Source organism: Athene cunicularia (assembly GCF_003259725.1).
Source record: "Athene cunicularia isolate RWA chromosome Z unlocalized genomic scaffold, athCun1 chrZ_part1, whole genome shotgun sequence".
Taxonomy (NCBI): Eukaryota; Metazoa; Chordata; class Aves; order Strigiformes; family Strigidae; genus Athene; species Athene cunicularia.
This window is the reverse complement of record NW_020799142.1, coordinates 15,341,132-15,361,883: the sequence shown is the minus strand read 5'-3', so window position 1 is coordinate 15,361,883 and position 20,752 is coordinate 15,341,132. Positions and strand designations below refer to the sequence as shown.

The 20,752-nt window shown below is 37.5% G+C and overlaps 1 protein-coding gene across 1 annotated transcript in view; it reads right to left on the bottom strand.

Moving 5' to 3' along the window:
- PDE4D (phosphodiesterase 4D) overlaps positions 1-20,752 on the bottom strand; it is a 658,904-nt gene that overhangs the window by 526,216 nt on the left and 111,936 nt on the right. The window contains exon 2 of the mRNA XM_026865784.1: positions 11,258-11,385. Within this exon, the coding sequence (XP_026721585.1) occupies positions 11,258-11,299 (42 nt within the window). The 5' untranslated portion in view covers positions 11,300-11,385. The remainder of the gene's footprint in view (positions 1-11,257; positions 11,386-20,752) is intronic.

The following is a 20,752-nucleotide window of genomic DNA, read 5'->3' as shown; positions in this document are numbered from 1 at the left end:
TTTAGAGGGATTGCACATGGAGAAACACCACCAGAGGAGAGGTTAAAGTAGAGCCACAAACAGAAACAGTGGAAGGAATTTTCATGCAGTGAGAAACAGAAAAACATATGGCTGACTAAAGGAAAAAGTAAGAGATCTAGTACTTGTGAACACTGGGGTGAGGGGGGGGAAGGCATGCTTAGGGAAGAAATATCAAATAAATTTATTCTCTAATTTAATCTCATTTATCTTGACTATTTCATTGACTGCTAAAGTCCATTAGGCAGCAACTCAGCAAATGGCATTATGGTCAGCACCAGCTAATTAATTAACATTTAATTCTAATTAGTTTTTCTAGGGGAAAAAAATTGTCAGTTTCTCTTTCCCTTTTCCATATGCACACATTTTCAAGAAGATAAAATCCTATAGTTGAAGAAAACAGAAAGATTTAAGATATACTCGGCACAGCTATCTTCTTGTAATTAGCAGTTTAGTTTTGCTTGAAGGTAGTTAAAATGCAGTATCATTTGATGATGTAAGAGAGAAAAAAGATAAGGATTAATACTGGATAGCAATTTTATGATGCTTAGAGCTCAATATTTTATGGCAAACAGTAGTACCTCTCCTTAGTGAGGACCCTGCTAACCCTCATCACATCATGTGGGTACTCTCATTTGATATAAAAGTAATTTTCAGCCTTGCAACATAGAATTTATAGTATTAAAAGTATCATCTTTTGTCATTAAGATAATGTAGTTTGAAGACAAATAGGCAAACATTCAGAGTGTGGAAGGAAAATGGTACAACATCAACACTAGAAGAAAACTGTAGTTGTCTCCAAACTCCAGTTTTGTGTGGTATTTTGTGTTTTAAATGGATTCTGTATGCAAATGGAGTGAATTTCTAAACAACATATAGAGTGAGATGTCAGAACAGCCTCCAAAGAAACTTGGAGAAAGGTCCAAGTACAGACATAACGTTATGGTGGGTTTGTGATGGTCACCTCCACACACTCTCACTCAAGCCTTATTAGAAATACATGCATTCTCTAAAAAATATTACTATTCACTGCTTTATCTCATCTCATTTTCCAATGTAGTTTCTCTCTTTTTTTTTTTTTTTTTTTTTTTTTTTTTTTTTTTTCCCCCCCCATAAAATACCTCTTTCCAGAGACAAACAAGCTGCCATTTCAGGAGACAAACACAGAAAGCCTCATTTCCTCTATTAAGAGAGGATGATTAAGTAAGAGTATTTGAACTGAGATGATTGTTTTATTTTGAAAACTCTTAGGAAAACCTTTGAGACTTGTGCTTCTACTGTCTAGATTGGGCTGTTCAGCTGGTTTCTTATGAAGAGAATAATAGCTGAAAATTGTTTCTAGAAGGAAGTTTCTAAATGTACCAGAAAAACTTCTAGCATTTTATTTTCTGAAGCAAAGCAACCAGAGGCCAAAAGTAAATGCTTATAGATATATATAAGAATTTTATTAAAATTTTTCCTCACTATCCATGTATAAAGTCTTCCCCTCCCACCCTAGTTTATTTGCTCTTATGTTGCCATTCAGAGACTATTATTACTAAGTAACATCTAGATCTCAGCATGTGTCATGTAATGTAGATATAGATCCCTGCTGGGAAATCAATGATATGCAATGCTGTGCCCCAGAAATAGATGGAAGTTGGCCATTAAGTGACATTATAAAGCACATGCAGTAAAATATATAGACAAGAGTGTGATAGCCTTTGTCTAAGTTTCAAACTTCATATGTAGAAAACTCAATAATTTATTTACCTAATGGAGAAATGGGGCAGTATTGCCTCTAATTATTTTCAATAGTTCACATGTTTTGCAGTCAGATTTCTCAATATATGGTAATTCAAAGTATATCAGAAGAAACACAGCATATATCCTGAAAAATATATCCCCCATCTCTTGATGTTTTTCTCAATCCCTTAGCCAAAAGTACTGAGTATGTTAGTTCATTTTTCAAAATCATTGCAATTGGTTTTCATTTTATTTATTTAAGAACATGCAAATTACCTAAGTGTCACTTTGATATTGGTGCACTGACTTTTTCAGGTAAGCTTTTATGGTTTTTACTGTTTGTTCTTCTTATTATTACATTTTACAGCAAAATATCCCAATTAATATGATGTTATATGATCTCGTAAAACATCTAACAGAAATTGGCTCAGTTTACACATTGTAACAGATCTCTTATTTTAGACATTGCATAATTGCTTTCATTACCTTTCTGGATCTTACATTAGAAAGGAAGATGACTGCTCTAATATCCTAGGAGAGCCCCAAATAATGTTCTAAAGCAGGAGGTAGCATCCTGTAATAACTATAAGCAAGTCTGAAAAGCATAGTTGCAAGCTAACAGCTAGGAACCTGGAGCAACTGCAAAGATTTGAAGTTATACTGAAGAAAGCCGGGCATTCAGGGGGGTCACATATCATAGTCAAATTCTATATTGTCACGTGCTTCAAAATCCACAGGTAGATTGATTTAACTCTTTTTAACAAAATTTTTACTGAGTAAATTAGTATTAAGTCAATACAGATAAGATAAAGAGACCCCAGAAACCAGTTTGCTAACTATAATCATTAAAGGAATTTAAAGAAAAGCAGAACTTCCCCAGAACTTGCACATTGTCTTCCTTGTCTGAAACTGGATTTTGGTCCAAATCATATCATATCAAATTTAGAAAGGAGGGAGAGAGGAGAGAAAGAAATGGACAAACCAGATTTTTGCAGATGCTGCAGTGCTGAAGAAAATAGGCAAGAACCTGAATATTTAACAAGCATGTTGATGTACATTACTAGGCTTCCCAACCTCAAACCACAAGTAGCATCTGCCCGAGGGCTACAGATCATACAGATTCCCTGGCAGAAGAAAAGTTTGCAGTGTTCCACCTGAGGTGCTGTAAAAGGTAACCAAACTCGTTACTCTGAATGCAGTGCACTAGGTGAAAAAAAGCCTAATATTTTGTACAAAAGCGAGTTTGTGATTAGCTATTTTCAGGACCGTATTTTAAATTTTTCTGAATGGAATGACATATTCATTTAAGGAAAATTGGTAATTATTTTTTCATTAAGGGCTTCCTGAGGTATATCTATAGCATATGCTTTCTGCATTTCTAGGCTCTATATTAAGTGGGCAGACATGTATGTATATGCAGGTAGAAGATGAGATATATTACATGTGTCACAAGGAAAAAAGTGTATAAGATAAAAAGGTCGTTTTGCACATACAGTCACAGCTGTTTGTGAAGCCACTGCTAAAGCAACACAGTATAAATGATAAAACTCTGGTAACAAGAGTTCAGTCTAAGAGTTCAGGGGCAGTCTTAATTCTGAAATTTACTGGTCTTGTCGGCCAACTCAAACCTTAATAGTACTCAACTGTTACTTTCATTCTCTTTCAAATTCTTCATGTCTCCTGTTGCTGTCGGTGGCTAAAGTACAGTAATCTTGGCCAGACAATTACCCATGATTTTCCATAACAACTTGCATGAAACCATGTCCATATTTAGCAAATTATTCTGCTACTGACTACAATATTTGCTCCCATACAAACATCCTCCACATAACTGCTTCTTACCACTCTTTAGTACTCTTAGCCTTTACATCTGTCATACTTCCAAATACTTTACATTTGCATATTTCTATTAAAACTATTTAATATTTATATTGCAAGTATGCCAAGAACCTCATTATGCTGGAGAACCAGTTGTTCTAGCCATTGCAGGCACTCTAACAGGCACAGAGATATTGACCATACCAACCTGCAATTTAAAATGACAAGTGAAAGTAAGTAGGAGAGGAATGTATTCTAGGAAAGGAATTACACAATATTACATTTCCCTCCATATACAGTATGCATCAGCCACATGCTCATTCCCCTTATGTGCCACTCACTCTATCCGCATCAGTCAGTCTTTGCCTAGGCACTATTTTAAAACTTAGTCTGAAAGAGGCAAATAACAGATGTAGTGATAGCAAACTGAAGAGCCTGAAAGACCACCTTTATATTTAAAGAAGTGAGATCAGTGTGGAGAAACTCAGTCATGAGTAATAAATAAGTGGGAAAAAAAAATAGGGAGAGATCATGTTGTTTGAATCTCTAATACTACTATGCTTTAACTATCCACCACCTTCATGCTGTTCCTCTACTCCTCTGACCACCAGCCTTCTTCAGCATGAAGTGCAATGTGTAAAGTCCTGATTTCTATACTCTTTCTTCCTAATTTATCTACTCCAGGCCATCAGTCATTTCAGTTATCTATCTATTGTTTCCTTTCATAACCTTTTAATCTGTATTTAAGTTTACAGTCTTTAAGGTAAGTATGTTCTCTTACAGCCATAGAGGGGGATCTTCAGGTTAATTTAATTTAATTTTCACTGCTGTAGTAAATGTCTACAAAGGTGAGAGCAGTTTCCCTTAAACAGCAAAAACAAGAGGGCTGGAGTTGGTTTCAGAGAACAAGAACTGGTTTGGGGCAATTAGTAAGCAGTGAAACACAGAAGAAGGTGTAGTTCTGGTACAGATGACTGAAACCTCCCAGCCCTTCTCATGAAACAGGGCCTGAACTCTGTGTCTCTTGAAGACAGCCTGAATTCCAGCACTGGGTGGAAAGACTCAGAAGTATAGAAGTAATCTGTATTGCTAGGAAGATCCAGCTTCACATGTAGGCAATTATCCTTGGAGACAGGAAGAAGTGGGACAGAAAATGCCAGTGACACAAATGTGCAAGATGTCCAAAAAGTAAAGACTCGGCTACACTTCATAGGTTTCTAGTGTAGCTGAGCTGTAGGATTCTCTGTCAGACCCACTCAAAACCAACAAGAGAATTTTTCTTTTGATGTAATTTAAACAATATAAATGTTGCTGGTCCACAGATGATTTTTTTAAAATCTGCCTAATTGCAGATAAAATTTGAGTTACATCTTAGACTTGTTACGTCTGTTAGCATATAGGTGGGAGTATTTTCATGTTCCAACGTGGTGAAGTTATAAATCACAGACTTCTAACTACTGCCCAAGCCTGAGATAAGGAGGTAAGACTTGCTTCAAAAAAGCTGGAACTTAGTTAAGAAGGTAGGCAGGAGCTGAACCAGCAGATGAGTGACGGAAAAAAAATGAGATAATGATGGCAAAAGCATGTACATTAATGTCAGAAATATTAGAGGCAGAATGAAGAAAAGCATTGATGGGGGGAAAAAGTTAATAACTAATCTGTAATTATTATACTGTAATACTAATCTGTAATCTTTAAAATACTGAACCTTTTTCCAACCTAGCTGCAGAGAACTGATAAAAACAGCAGATCCTCAAAGATAAGGGAGATACAGCCTGCATAGAAGACAATGGGATTATACAGAGACCGGTTCTGACCACCTAAAGCACACAGCTCAGCAGAAACTGGCAAAAGGTCAGAAGTTTACCAGCGAGGAAGACTTAGAGCCTTAGTCAAACGACCACCCAACGACCACCACCACATTTTACAGAGCATGCATGGTTGGGGTGGGAATATGTAAACAATATCTGGGAAACCATTTGAATACTCATGCCTTTTCTCTGGAAAATCATGCATATGTTTGTATACTGTCTGTATAGCCTGAGGGCTTTTTAACTCGTGTGTGTGTGTGTGTGTGTGTGTGTGTGTGTGTGTGTGTGCGTGTTAGGAGGAGAGAACCCACACACACCCGGCACTAATAAAGGAATACCTGCTTAATAACTCTGGTTATTGAGTTTTTCACTACGTCAGCATGGAGTACAGCTTTTGAGATTTGATCAGAATAGGATAGCTGGAAACATTATTCGGAAAATCCATGAAAGACTGGAGAGGGTGGAAGACAAAACTGAAGAAATCCAGAATGAGTGGGAGGAAAGAAACACATTTGCAATTGCTTTGTCAGGAATAAACCAGTATCTTCCTGGTGTAGAACCTCTTCTCTCTCTCCAAAAGAAAATCTCACAGTTAAAAAAGGGGATTATCAAATATACACATATGAATACAGTAAATGAATCGAAACCAATTAATCAATAGTAATCAATAAAAGTAATTAATTTATTAGGGGTCAAATCCAGCTATTCTTTCTCAGACTGGTTTCTCACCATGGACCTAAGTTACTAACCCCTGTAGAAGGAATGTTAGAAGACATGCAGAAAGGGTTAAAGTTGCTCCAGGCATTACTTACTCTCTTTTCAGGCATTTCCTGTGCATCAGCAGCGCATCAGTGGCTGCTTTGCTTAAGGGAAGATGCTGCTTAAAATTTATATTCTGCCAGGCAACCACAGTAACTGACATTAGGGGTAAAGTAGCATCCCTGAATGGGCTTCAATTTGCCCTTTAGCAGTGTCCCACCTTTCCCTTTTCTATTCCTTGTTTCCTTTGCAAAGGCTGTATTACAGATGAAGGGTTGGAATAAGGCAAAGAATGCATAATGTAATTGCTTCCCATTAATAGTTAGTTCAAGCAATCTCCCTCTAAGTGTCCTTCTATCAGGTAACAAATGGAGCTAACCATTGGCAGTGAGAGAAAAATCAATTTCTTTGGAAGTAATGCAAATTTATTATGAAAAATGCTTCTGGAACACTGCAAGCTTCTCCCATTTCTGTTGACGAATTGGTTATTTAGAACTATTGACCTAAAGCAAGAATTGCTGTCTGATACAACTGCACTGTGACAGAAAAGGACCTGGAATTGAACTAATTTGCAATTCCTTCACAGTCTCTGTGGAGAGCTACAACATCACTCTACTCTTACCCTGTTGCTGAATAGCTACGCTAGCTGGTGGGCAGAGGGGTGTACTGGGTTTCGCTAGGATGGACAGGATGACATTCCCTCTCCCTGACCATTTGCTTACAGAAGTGGTGGACCAAGAGCCCCTGGCTCTTGTCATCTCTGTGAGTCATAATCTAAACAGAAATGGGCATAGGAATTAAGGAAATCTTTAACTTCCTTTTCACTCCCCCACATCACAAGCAAAGGTTATGACTATCTAGCCGTAAATACTCTGGATGAAAACATCTCAGTGAGTCAGCTGTTTGCAAATAGCTCTTCGCCTTCCTTTGTGCTTCATCTCTATGGGTGCTCCACGTCTGCCTTGCATTCGCACTAGTTGCAGCCCACTCCGGCGCCCACCCGGCCGGCACCCTCCCCCGCGCACCACCTCCTCCCCCCGCAACTCCAGCATGCAGCTAAACCCTCAGGAGCTTTGCTGCAATCTCTCTGAGCAGTCCCTTTTGAGATCCAGTCTTATTTGATCCCATCAGTAGTCAGAACTTTGCTTTTAAAGGTTTCCTCGTAGAATAAGACAGCTATTTTTTCTCCTACTAGTAATCTGTCGTTTATCCAGAAGTTATAGTTTTTGAAAATGCTCCTTTTATATGTAATATTTATGAATTCAAAACAGTCTCACACTTCCATACTTTTACAGGTCTTCTTAAATTAAAAGGCTGACCAAATACTGTTGAAGCTCTAATTCTGTCCCTGCTCCTTTTTTTTAGGTGGTTGTTGAAGCTGTTGAAATTCCACAGTTTAAGCAGGCCCAGTTGCTAAACATATCCTTTGGTTGGTTCATTTTCTTGCAATATCTACTTTCTGATTTCACAAGAGTTGACTCACTTCTGACACAATGTTCCAAGATGAACACCCACACAATGTAACATTCAGATTTTATTCTTTTCTTCACATACACCAGCACTCATCACCTGAAAGTGGAATCTCACTTCCTTTAGCTGACCAAGTATACCTCCAGTATACTCCCAATCTAGTTATTGTGATACTCTATTCAAAAATTATTTAATATTGCTGGTGTATTAATCATCAGTAAGGCTGTGCTAATTTAACTGAAGATAGGCTGAAAGTTTTGTTTTAAAAATACCAATTTATAGTGTATTTATTCTTTTATAAAGAACAAATTATGTGGAAATTCATAAAGCGCTGTGTAGAAATACATTGTTCATCCAGTTACTAAAATAATAGGAAGCCCTTCTAAAACACAAATAATAAAGTTCAGTGTTTTATTGTAAAAAATACTCTAAAAGGTCTTTTCATTGCTGATCAGCACTAACTAAAACCCCTATCCTATACTAGAAGTAACTTTATAAGCAGCACTGAGAGAACCAAATTAGATAGAGGGAGGGAGTAAGGGAAAGAACAACTTTAGCTATATTTTCAGAAGTACCAGATGGTAAGTCATGGAAGTTAAAGCAGTAAAACACCTAGAATATTCTAAGCAGTTCGAGACACCAGAAAAATAGACATTTCAGGAAAAGGGGAATTTATTTATGAGGAAACTATTTAAAGAAACAAAAAGCTACCTAAGGAAACTAAGAGGGACTATACAAATAGTACACACAGACTGAAAGGACATAAGTGCAGACATCCTCACTGAATGCTGTGAGCAAGAGTGAAAGAGCTGACTACTATACAAACCCCTATTACAAACAGTTATTACAGTTAAATGCAACTCCATAGGCTGCCAACAGAAGGAATAACAATACCATGCAAATCAGCCAGGGAAAGGGCAGAGGACTAGCAAGATTATACATATTGTGCTGTCTGAGGACATGAAGCACAAGCAATGGAATAAAAATCTATTAGAGGAAGTATAAAAATAAGTATTAACATATTTTGCAGGACAAGATCACTTGCAAATGATTTTTTGAAAAACACTATTATTGTCAGAAAAATCAGGAAATGTTAATGTTTTTACCTTTACTATCTGCAATTTCTATTATTCTACACCATTGAACCAAGCTTCTGATAATTCATGATGTACAGTTAGTTCTACATTTTGTGAAAAAACAAAATGTTTTTACATATCTGCAGATCATCTTCAATATTAGATAAATTATATTCAGTGACATCTGAAACCACTGAACCAAGACTTTGATTGACATGCTTCGTAGAAACATAAAAATCTCTTTGAAAGCTATGTGACAATATACCACAAAATAAAAATAAAAGCCATATTCCATTTTTATTTTTAAGATTATTCAGTTCACTGACATTTTTACTTATTCATTAGGTGGTCTTTTGATGAAATGACTGGTCTGGCAGACCATGGATAACTTTGACAATGCAAATTCAAACTGACAGACATGTAGAAGGTAAAAAATTCAATGTCACCATCATGTAATATGAAATCTTTGGCTGTACTCAACAAGTGTAATGAGACACTTAACCAAAGTCACTTTTTTCAAATAGTGCCACTGTCCCCCTGTGAGAAGTAGTCAAGGAATTATTTAAATAGCATGCTATCACATGGTTTAAAATAATTTCTTAGGGATTGCATATTTTGCAATTTAAAAAACAACAGACAGAGAGTAGGAAATATTTTATATACCTATTTTAAGAAAAAATAGCCTCAGGTGGTTAAGTTCACACAGCAACATGTGCTAGGCTTTAACACTAAAAATAAGGAAGTTTATTTTGTAGGTTAAAAAATTCTCATTCAAGGCCTGAAATTCTCAGTCAGGGTCATATGCTTGCTGAACTTCAGGAACTTAATTTCACAAAATATATACCAGCACATTTGTACTTAAATATTAAGAGCCTTTGAATTAATACAAATATATTTGATAAAAATTCATTCAGTTAACTTAAACTGAAACAATGCTGGTCTTTTACCCAGATTTGACCCAATCTCATTAGATCAGCTAACATTAAAATTTTATGCTTTGCAGTCTGTTAAAAATTATATGGACAGCCTCATGCTTCACATAATTCGTCAGCAGATCAGGTGACAGCAAAAGTGAAGCTTTATTAAGCACTCTGAATACCTGTCTCCAGTTTGTTGAGGCATATCAGGCTGTTTATTTGATACACACATATCAAACTGTGGCACCATGATGAATTTAACATACTTCTGTCACTCTCCCTATGATTGTACATACATATGCTGATAGCATGTACAGTAAACTTACAGTGAAGAAAAAGTTATCTACATAGATATTTAAAAAAAAAATAAGAATAAGCCAAAAAGAGCAACTGTTCCCACAGCCAGGAGCTGAAGCAGGTACAGCCTGCCACACTGAGGAAGCTCCACACCAGCCCTGGTCAGAAATGTCTGCGCTGCTGTCCCATACCTGAGAGAACAGGGAGGAATTTGAGCAGTTCTGGATAAAGTCAACTAAACTCATCCTCTTGGTCCCACAGCCAATCACGTTGGATTAGAAAACTGAGACAGCACAGGGGAGAAGGAAGCAAACACACCAAGGCATTAGTGGTGACAAAGCAAAGACAGCAGTCTCAATGTCAGGATGGGGCAAGGTGGAAGAAACTCATTGGACGATAAAAAGTCTGGATCCAGAGTAACCTGGAATATTTCTCAAGTAAATTATTTTACATACAAGCTGGGAGCCCCTCAGAAAACACGGAAATATAACCATATGTATCCTCTGTCCTTGTAGATGCAGTGTCCTTGTAGATGCACCCTAGAACTTTTATTTCCTATTATCACTTATCAAAGTATCTAAATAAAATGTCCTTGTCTATTATGAGAAGGGGCATATTCAACAGCTGAAATGTAGCAGTAGCATATCAGAAAGGAATATTCAGTTTTCATCTGTGCCTGTGAAGCAGAGTTGTTGGTATATAATACCAATGGTATACAACAACCAGTGTTGTTCCATGAGCATCTGAAAGATGGAAAAGGCTGCAGTAGCATCTGAGCTTCTCTGTTTCAGTAACACTCTTGGATACTAGGAGACATACATACATAGGACAAAAAAAAAAAAAAACAAAAACAAACTACCACAAAAACCAGATAACAAATAAAATTAAGCCTCACCCAAATCAATGCGTATGTTGTTAGTATATTTTTTCATTGATCTGCTGGAGGGTTACACAGTCAATATTTCAACAATGCATTAACAAACCGAGTGCAGTCCCTGTTACCACCATCAGTGCAGGGACATACATTAATGACTGAGTACAGTGTAAATAATGTGTGAGCTTATATTTCAATGAATGCTCAAGAAAAAAATCTCTTTTAATAACTCTGTAAAATACACCCTTGAAAATTAATGTCTCACAAAAAGTAATTCAAAAACATACTACTATTCAGCAATCTTATCTCTGTGTGCAAGACATCACATATTAATTTAAGCTACAGATAGAAGAATGGGGTACCAGAAAGATTTTATCACAGTTGCTATCCTACTCAGAAAATGGTATTTGAAAGGATAACATAACACATAAGTAATATGGAAGAATACTGACAATAAAAATGGAAGTAAGGAAAAGAAAACCTTCTACTCACACTTTTGCTCCTCCCGTGTAGACTACAGGTATTCTTGTTCATGGTGGCTCTATGACTAAACCAGAAGTGTTCTGCAAGTTTCAGAGGAGAGGTTTTATCCCTCGACCATCCAAATACCAGCTGTTATACTGAAAGGAAATTAATTTATATCATTAGCATCAAGGTCTTTGCAAGTTGTACAAGATCCAGGCATAAAACACTGCTTCAGTGTATAAAAGCTGTAAACCGTCTAAGATCCAGTAGAACAGATGCTTTGTGTATCACTAAACTCTTCAACACATACAGTTACCTTGAACCATACAACAAACATATCCATGAACAGCGCATGCTTTCCCATCAATAACAAATGCATGCCAACCCAAACAATTACAGAAGGTTACAGACTTCTGAGGCAGTGCTTTTTGACACAGTTATTTAACTGAATGTTAGCAGCATTGTTCATAATAATGAATAAGCCTTATTGGGTATTTTTAGCTAGTTTCTCAGTCTGAAGGCATCCATTAACTTATATACTATTCAGACCAGCAGACATGCTAAATTTATGGAAAGAAGGTCAGCTACAGTAATTTTAAAATTCAGGTGCCTAAGGATGCTTAAACCAGCAGTTGGGTACTTTCATATAGTTGTCAGAGCTTGACAAATTCATGTTTGTATTACAAAAATAGCTAAGCAAATGCTCTAGCAACTGATGATGGCATGGCAGCTTTGAAAAGCAGCATTCATCAGCCTCTGGGTAAGTGCATAATCATGGAAGAGTAGAGTCAAAGGGAAATTCATATGCTCCAGGATCAGGCAGTGGATTTATATTCTCATTTGGGCCAGGTACATCTCTGCACACATTTTTTTCCTTAGGTCTGTCAGCCAAAGATGAGGTGAAGTGCAATTTCTGACCAACAGAGCCGTTCTGGTAAAATCTCATAATATGCAATCAATCATACAAACAAAATTCCAGGTAAGGCTTTTTTCCCTTACGGGCAGGCACATCACTGATGCAACTCATATGGGTACCAGAAATATTTTCCTAGGTTAGGCATCACCCACACTGGCATAGTTTTGCTAGCATAATGTACTGTTTTAAAATGACTAAGTTTTTAGAATCTGAAGTGCACCTCTGTCAAAACAGAAAATGAACTCTTAAATGTCAGTATGATACTAAGAGCCAAATGTATTCACATAGATATACGCATGTACAGGTGTAGTTTCCTGCCCCCACAGAAGAACACTATGACCTGTGACAGATCTAAAAGTCTAGATTTCCTTTCTCAGAAATCGACTCATTTCAATGCATGAGCAAGTCTTCAGCATGCTACTTGATTTTCTTGATTTGCTTTCTAAAACTCTGCCACTTCCTTTAGATAAATAATAAATATGTGTTGATTATTTATGTATTTAATTATTTATAGGCAGCATCCAGCAACAGAGAAACAAAGCCAACTGTTGAGGAAACAGCTAATTTTTTTGATAATTAGATATCATATATACAAATATTGTTGTTGGCAGTTTTACAACAACAAAATACAAAATCTAATTTGCAATTAGACCTGTAGCGGCTACACCTTCCTATGGTCCTGCTGGATGCCCTTAAGGGTAACCAAGTTAGACTCTGCTTCAGGGTGATCGAGTTATAGTTCCTTCCTCCCTATCACCTGGCTTCAATGACCATTCAATAGTTTTTTACAAAGGTGAAACAAATTCTGGCATTGATTTTGTACCATTGCCCAGAGCCTGTGCCCATGACTATATAGTTGGGCCTAGTCTGGCAGTTCTTGAGTGTAGTGCTGTCCATCTTATGTATACCCTCACATTATAATTGATAATATGGGTCAGCCGATGCAGATTACATTCATATGGGTAGCCACACAAAAAAGTCCACTGGACTTGTGAGATGAAGTGGTCAGCAGAAGCATCAGAGTCCACAGGAGACTGGTGGAAGAGGAAACTGATCTGAGCGGACTAGAGTTTATTAACTCAAGAGACTGAATGGTGTCATCCTACCACCTGGAATGACAGTGTGGCCAAGCTGCCAGAGGTGTATGAAGTGCCTACCTCTTGGAGTCTCAGGGGCACTACCAGCAGCCCACTCTCCACAGAGGCAGAAAATGAGGTGAGGGAGGAATCCTTGTCCCCAGGAGCCATGGCTCAATTTCCTCCATTGCCTCAACACCTATACTTGCTACCAGTGGAGATTTGCCAAACAAAGATACAACAGTTGTGAAGGTCCCAGACAAAAATCCCTCATGTCTATGCTGTGGAAACTGGATAGGAAAAATGTTGGGACTGCTGAATATCTAAAGAGAGTGCATGGGAAGAGAAAGATCTTATTCCAAGCATTGCCTGGAATGCAGCACTGAAAGAAGCAAAAGCAATATGGGTATTGTTTCTGCACAGAGATGATAGAGTCTTTATGTGAGAAAGAAATCTATGAATCACATCAGTAGATTTGGGAGCACATAAGAGGTGAGTAGTGGACACTGCATTGAAATACCGCACAAGATCTTAATCAGTTTCTAGGATATTGTTATAGACTTTCCTTAAGAAAATATTCATTCCTAGAAAATGATCTTATTGTAAGTTATTAATATACTACTCATAGATTATATCATTCATTATTCAAACATATTTGAATATATAGGTACACATAAAGGCCATGTTTATCTAAGTTTTGTGGAATGAAAAAAGAATTTTCAGTGATGAATCTTTTACTTGTCATCTTTACATAAAAATCAGTATTCACAAGAGTATCTTCATGTTACTTTTTCTATTTAAAATAGCTACACGTTGAAATGGACACAAAAGTATATCAATCATGTCTCAATCCATTCCAACAATGCTCAAAATACACACAAAAGAAAAAATATATTTAGCTAATTAAACTAGTTAATGCCTTTAGACAAAATTCACAGAAGTCACATAAAATATCTGGAACTATGTATGAAACCAAGGTACAAGTTTATGGCTTTAGCTCTGGAAAGGAATATTAGCATATTAAATGGGTTTCAGTTATTTTTTTCACCTATTGAGAGACTTTCTGTCTTAAACACTTGCAGTCATATTTGTACAAACATCCATAATGTACAAGTTCATACCACAGCCAGAGAGAAGGATAGCAGAAGTCTTAGAATAATAGAATAGAAGAGAAGAGAAAAGCAAAGGTCATTAATTGCTAGGATGAAGTTTAAAGAAATTACTTCTTGCTTGATGTACTTTTGATCAAAGAGACTGAAGAACATTCCCTGGTCACTATTTTTCTGTGGATGTAATACCTAGATTCATCACATGACATCACAAAAAGAGACATCATTGAACAACCCAGAGGTACTTCCAGACTGATGTGGTTTATTATAACAGAGACATGAGTCATACAGACTGATGCCCTACTTTCAAACCTTTAAAGCTACCCAAGTTTTCATTCAAAGCACTGTGAACCTTATTCCTGTTGAACACGAGAAATATGACCAAAATATTAGCCAAAGAAATAGTGAAAACAAAAGGTGTTCATAGTGGACTTCAGGCAGAACCATATACATACACTTATTTCATTATCATAGTCATTAAGCCTCAATAATTGCTATTGATACAGAAACTATCAGACACAACAGTCAAAAATGCTAGTAACTTCAAACTGAAGCTTTTCCTGATATTGCTTAACTTTTAAACAATAGAAGACAATTAAAATGCAAATCTTTCTCCTGAGTTGGTAGCTCAATTACAAAACCTTTTTTTTTTTTTTTAGGAGACTAAGAAATGACAAAATAAATAAAAACGACTTCCCATTTGTGTTCTGTTTCTAGCTCTATGTTTCCACTACTCTTTCAAGATGTTTGCATGGAGTGGAGGTCCACTGAATGGAACAGCATATTCACACAAAGCAAAACAGTATCATTCATTTCAGGAATTAATTCTAAGAAGTTTAGAAAAAATTTACAAAGGCAGTATTCGAAGAGGAGAAATGAAAAACAACAAAACTTTGGCCAGACTGCTTTAGCAGATTCCAGGGTGAATCAGAAGATTTTAGAAGCAAATAAAATAAATTCTCGTAACATCAAGGATATTATTGTTATTTGTTTGTATGTATGTTTGCCTCTTCACAGAAGAAGCATATTTTCTTTTAAAAGAGCTATAAAACACTCCAGAATAGTCATTGCTGCACAATTTGATGGACTTGCACTCTTTCTTCTTGCCAGATAGCCTTACATTCCTTTAATTTTATTTTTCAAAAACTTTCACTGAAATTTGCACAGGCATGCACTGAACTAACCAAGAAACTCTTAAGTTGTTTTAATATTTACAACTTGACTGTGAAAAACTGGGAGTGTTTAATGCTTGTGTACAACAGCTGCCCATCCACCCTCTAAGAGGAATTTAACAAACAGAAACTTAGGTGAAGACATTGTCTTCCATAAGGAGTTAACACTCTGTGTGCCTATATGTTGTGCTTGCTCACCCTTACATACATAGTTTGTTTACCATAGGTACTTACCTAAAACCTGAGCAAAAGGGTTTCAGTATAAGAAATCAGAATGAAGATTTGGGGGACCAAACTGCTGAAAGCTGGCAATATTATGGTATTACTTATTATTTCACTAAATCTGACTCTAAAGGCACCTGTGTCTGCATCAGAGCTGTGTTTAATAAAGTATAGCTCTAGGCTTAATTTTTTTCTCCTTTCTGACTGACAGCAATATAGTTACACTTTATGATTCATGATCTAGAAAGATTTAATACAGTGATTTAGGTTGCCAATCACTGCCTCAAATCTTTCTATAAAATGTGTAATAAGGACTTAAGGTATGGCTTACTCCCTGTTGCAACCCAACATCCACATGCATGAGTGAGATGAGGAACACATACTGTTCATGGCTGACATGTCTCTATTTCTGCGTAGTTCTGGGCTGATAAAGCCAAAGTTCTTAAAATTAAAAAGATAGGGAAAAAAGCACATCATCATACAGGATTAGAGACCTCTTGAATGATCTGCCTGTCTCTTTGATATGCTATAAGAAACCTGGCACTGCTCTGAAAAAGTATGTTGTTTACAGATTTTAATCTCAGAGACAAGCAAAGCACAGTCCCTTTAGAAAAATTGAGGATAAAAATCCAAAATGCCTGAGCTTCTCCCTGCAGTGTATGACTCATTTAGTGGCCAGGACCAAATCTGGAACACATTAATGTTGGCTTGTTTAATTTCAGTTGGAGTTGCTGTTTAGGGACATTGTTCTTCCCCAGAACAAGAGCATACAAAAGAAAAAAAGCCGAAACAAAAGAGCAAAGACACCTCAATGAATCTGTTAAGCCACACTGATGAAATTTTCAAAAGCAACAAGCTGTGAAAGACGTAGACAACTGGAACAGATGTGAAAGGCAGGCAAGAGCGTGAGGAGGAAAGAGGTCCCAAAACAAGAATACATTTTATCTTCTTCTAGAGTATGTGCTCAATTTTTATTCATCCCTCCAATGCTAAGCAAGACACTGTATTTCTCTAGTTATGATTGAGTAGGAAAAAACAGCTTGTATGGATAGGCTATCACTGAGAAAGGAGAAATCTATAATTAAGAGAGATGTATGCAAATAAATACTTGAATATTCAAGGCAAATGTATTCCTATTATCATGCTACTGGCCATTTATCTCCTTAACCATCTGATAATGTATAACCCAAAAATCAATCAAAGTTGCCTATCTGGATTACCTTTTACTTCCTTTCATTCAATATGACATATTTTCTATATAGTCTGCTTCATATTGCAGGTATTTTTCAAAACCATGCATTCCTTTGGAGCAGAGAGAAAACAATTTAAATAATAAAGTGCAAGGTAATGTTTAAAGCAAATCAGTTCTATCATTCCACAGAAGCAAATATCCAGAAACTTATGCTTGAAACTGAATGATCCTGCCAAAATCTCATGTATTTTATTTTAGAACAGTGGAACTTACACAGAATGTCATAATATCAAACAGAATGCATGTAACATCTCTATTTATATTCATTTACACTGCTTTTAAAAAGGCATAATTGACATGAGGGTGAACATTCCACATTCTTTACATTTGGCTAAATGAGGGGTAATCAACAGTCATACCAAAGATATTTCAATGCTACATCAGTCAAACTCACCCCCCCCAAAAAAAAAAAAACAAAACCAAAAACAAAACAAAACAAAACAGATGAGAGAGAAAAGCCTTACTTGCATTATTAAACTGAAAAGCTAATAATTACTACTTTCCTTATATTCTCCAGTTTAAAAACATTGCTATAAAAACCAGTGTTTCAGAACTGCAAGGGAGCTCCCTGGAGAAATGTATTGTATGCAATATTAACATCTATGAAGAGTGCACAAAAATAACACTGCAAATACACTGATTTAATTCACAAGTGTTTTCTATTTTAGTGCTTTATTGGAATTCCTTTTCCTGCCATAACTTCTTCTGTTAGCATGAACAATATGTAAACAATCTCTCCAGTGGAGAAAATGGGAATTTTGACATTGATCCAGGTAATGTCAAAAATTAATTTCAATAGAATAGACATAAATGTCACACTTGCAGAAAACTGTATTTTCAGCCATTTTTCTTTTTCAAAGGGAAATAATATAAATTTTTTTCTGTAACAATAATGCCTCTGCAGGTATTAATCACAAATCCAGCAATCAGATGACATTAATATTTTTACCGTAAGTCCTTGATTATTAAGTACTGTACCATTTTTCTTGGTGGGATGCAAATTCCCAAGATGCTATCAAACAAACCTAAGCAATACTGGAGAATTACTTTCCTACATACTTTCTCCAACAGCTGAAATGTATGAAATGCAGGTTACAAGAACAACTTTTCAGGAAATTTTTGCAGCCTATGCAAGAAGGAGAAGCCTTCTATTTTCAGAAGTTCTTTGAAAAGGCATATTACCATATTGATACAATGCGAGTACTGCTATCAGATAATTTGGAGAACTTGTTACTAGAAATGTCATTAATCACGGCTATGTATTGGATAATGAAGAGTGGCCAGCAGGGTGCTGGATAAAAAAAAAAAAAAAAAAAAAAAAAGGCACTAAATGGGCTTTACTGTCCCCCTAGAGGTCATGCTGTATACTGCTAAAATCACGTTCTCTGTGTTTAGAAAAGCAGGCTTTATAACTTTATCCGAAGAAATAGATCATCTAGCAATAGGACTATCTTTTCATTCCTCTATGCTTTGTAACCTGCTACAGTAATTTCACTCCTTTTTTTTTTTTTTTTTTTTTTTTTAATAACTTCCATCCAGAAGTAACTGTCCAGCACTTACCCCAGAAAAATCCTTTAGAACAGAAAGACAGAGATGTGGGAGCTGAGCAACTCAGTCAGGCACTGAGTCTGGGAAGGGGGCAGGAAGAGGTAATCTTGGGTAAGAATATTTCCACTAAATGTATTTTCCTTATGACTGTATATTTGATAACTGCATTTATAAACTCACAGACCAATGGCTAGTATTTTATTCTTCACTTTTATGTTATCTCTGAGGACTCACAGCCAGGGACTTGGGCTGACTCAGTCCCAGGGACTGTATCAAGACTGATTAAGATGAGATAGGCCTTCCCTAAGTATGTGAAACCCTATTACATGTACAAGGCTAACTGCCAAGTGTGACCACAAGAAAATAATTGTGTGCTCGCCTTTATAACACACTGAGAAAAATCTCATCTTATTTTACAATCAAGCGATATTTTGCCTTTTTTCTTTAAACAGTAAAAACATTTTTTCTTCAATCTTTTTCTCATGTGCACTGGGTTTGTGTGGCAGAGTTTTTGGTAATAGGAGACGGGGCTACAGTGGTAGCCCCCTGTGAGAAGCTTCTCAAAAGCTCCCCTGGCTGCAAGTCACACCTGACTCTGGCCAAGTCTGAGCCAATTACTGATGGTGGCCACACTTCTGTGATAACATATTTAAGAAGGGGAACCTGAAAAGAAGTAGGGGACTTGTGAGGAGTTACAAGAACATCGATGTGATAACTGAGGTTAGTGGAAGGAAGGAGATGGAAGGTGGAAAGGTGCACCAGAGCAGAGAGGCCCCCTGTATCCCATGGTGAGACAACAGGCCTGCTCCCCTTGCCACCCATGGAGGTCACCAGAGGGGCAGAGGTTCACCTGCAGCCTGTGGAGGATCCCAGGACTCTGTAGGAAGAAGCAGCCCCCACTGTTGCAGTTCTGTGCTGGGAGGACTGAAAGAATGCATCCCGTGGGGTGGACTCATGACACAGACAGTTTGTAGAGGACTGTCTCCCGTGAGACGGACACCACATGGAGCAGGGGGAAGAATGCAGAAGGGTGATTCCCCCTGCCTTGCAGGAAGAAGAGGTGGAATGGCTGCATCCCCCCTCCCCTGCCCCTGCACCACTGAGGGGAGAAGGTAGAGATATCAGGAACAAAGCTGAGTCCCCAAAGAAGAGAGGGGTGGGGGCAGGTGTTTTTAAGATATAGTAATGCTTCTCACTGTTCCATTCTGTCTGTTAGGTGGCGGTGTTGTGAGTGTTTTGAATTAATGTGAAGTTCTTTTTCTTTCCCTAAGGAGCCTGTCTTTTGCCTGTGACCATAATGGCCGAGTCATTGGTCCCTGTCCTTAACTTCATTCCTGACCCTTTTGTTTCATTTTCTCCTTCCCAGCCCTGGGGCGAGGAAGGAGGGAGTGAACGACTGTGTGGCTCTCAGTTGCCCTCTGGGCCCAAACCATGACATTATGCTAAAAACAGATCAAGGGGATAGAAAATATTGGAGAGAGTAAATCACAAAGTAATTTTTTGCTGGTTCTCTGCCTCTTCTGGCAGACAGGTAGTAAGTAGCAGTAGATATCAACACTTTTGTTGTAATGCTAACTTCTATTTAAGTAGAGTTTTAGCTAAAAGAATTTCATCTTTCATTTTCAGGGAAGTCCTTTTCATACTGAAGTGAAATACATGTTTGATACTGGGTTGCATCAGTCTATGTCTAGCCTAAAAAATTAGGCATACCTGGAAAATTGTCTGGCACCAAGGCCTGCTAGCCTACATCCAAAACATTAAATTTAACCTAAAAACCAATATGGCAGCACAGGTATCATGTACAGGCGGGAGAATAGCCTGCCAGCCCGGGGTCCCAAACTACCACAGCTGCCTGGGAGTGCATCAGTGGACCCCAGAGCTGAACCAGGCTGGGAACTACCCTGTGAACAGAACAGCAGCAGCCATTGTAGTTCCCTTGTCACTGTTCACTGCCTCACTCCGTCACCACTCACATTTTTTTATGTAGGTTATTGGGTGTTAACAGCAGAGTTTAAGGACCCAGAGCAACAGCAATGCCTTCTGTGAGAGGCAGCCATGCACTTCTCTGCGGCAGTCACAGCAGGGCTCAGCTGGTCAGAACTAGCAGCAGCATCTGCTCTGAGGATGGCTGAAGGTGCTGCAGGAGATGTGGCTGGAGAAAGGAGTCACTTTGTCCTGAAGGGTGCCCCCCTGAGTGGACTGCAGCCTGTAGGAAACCTGCACTAGA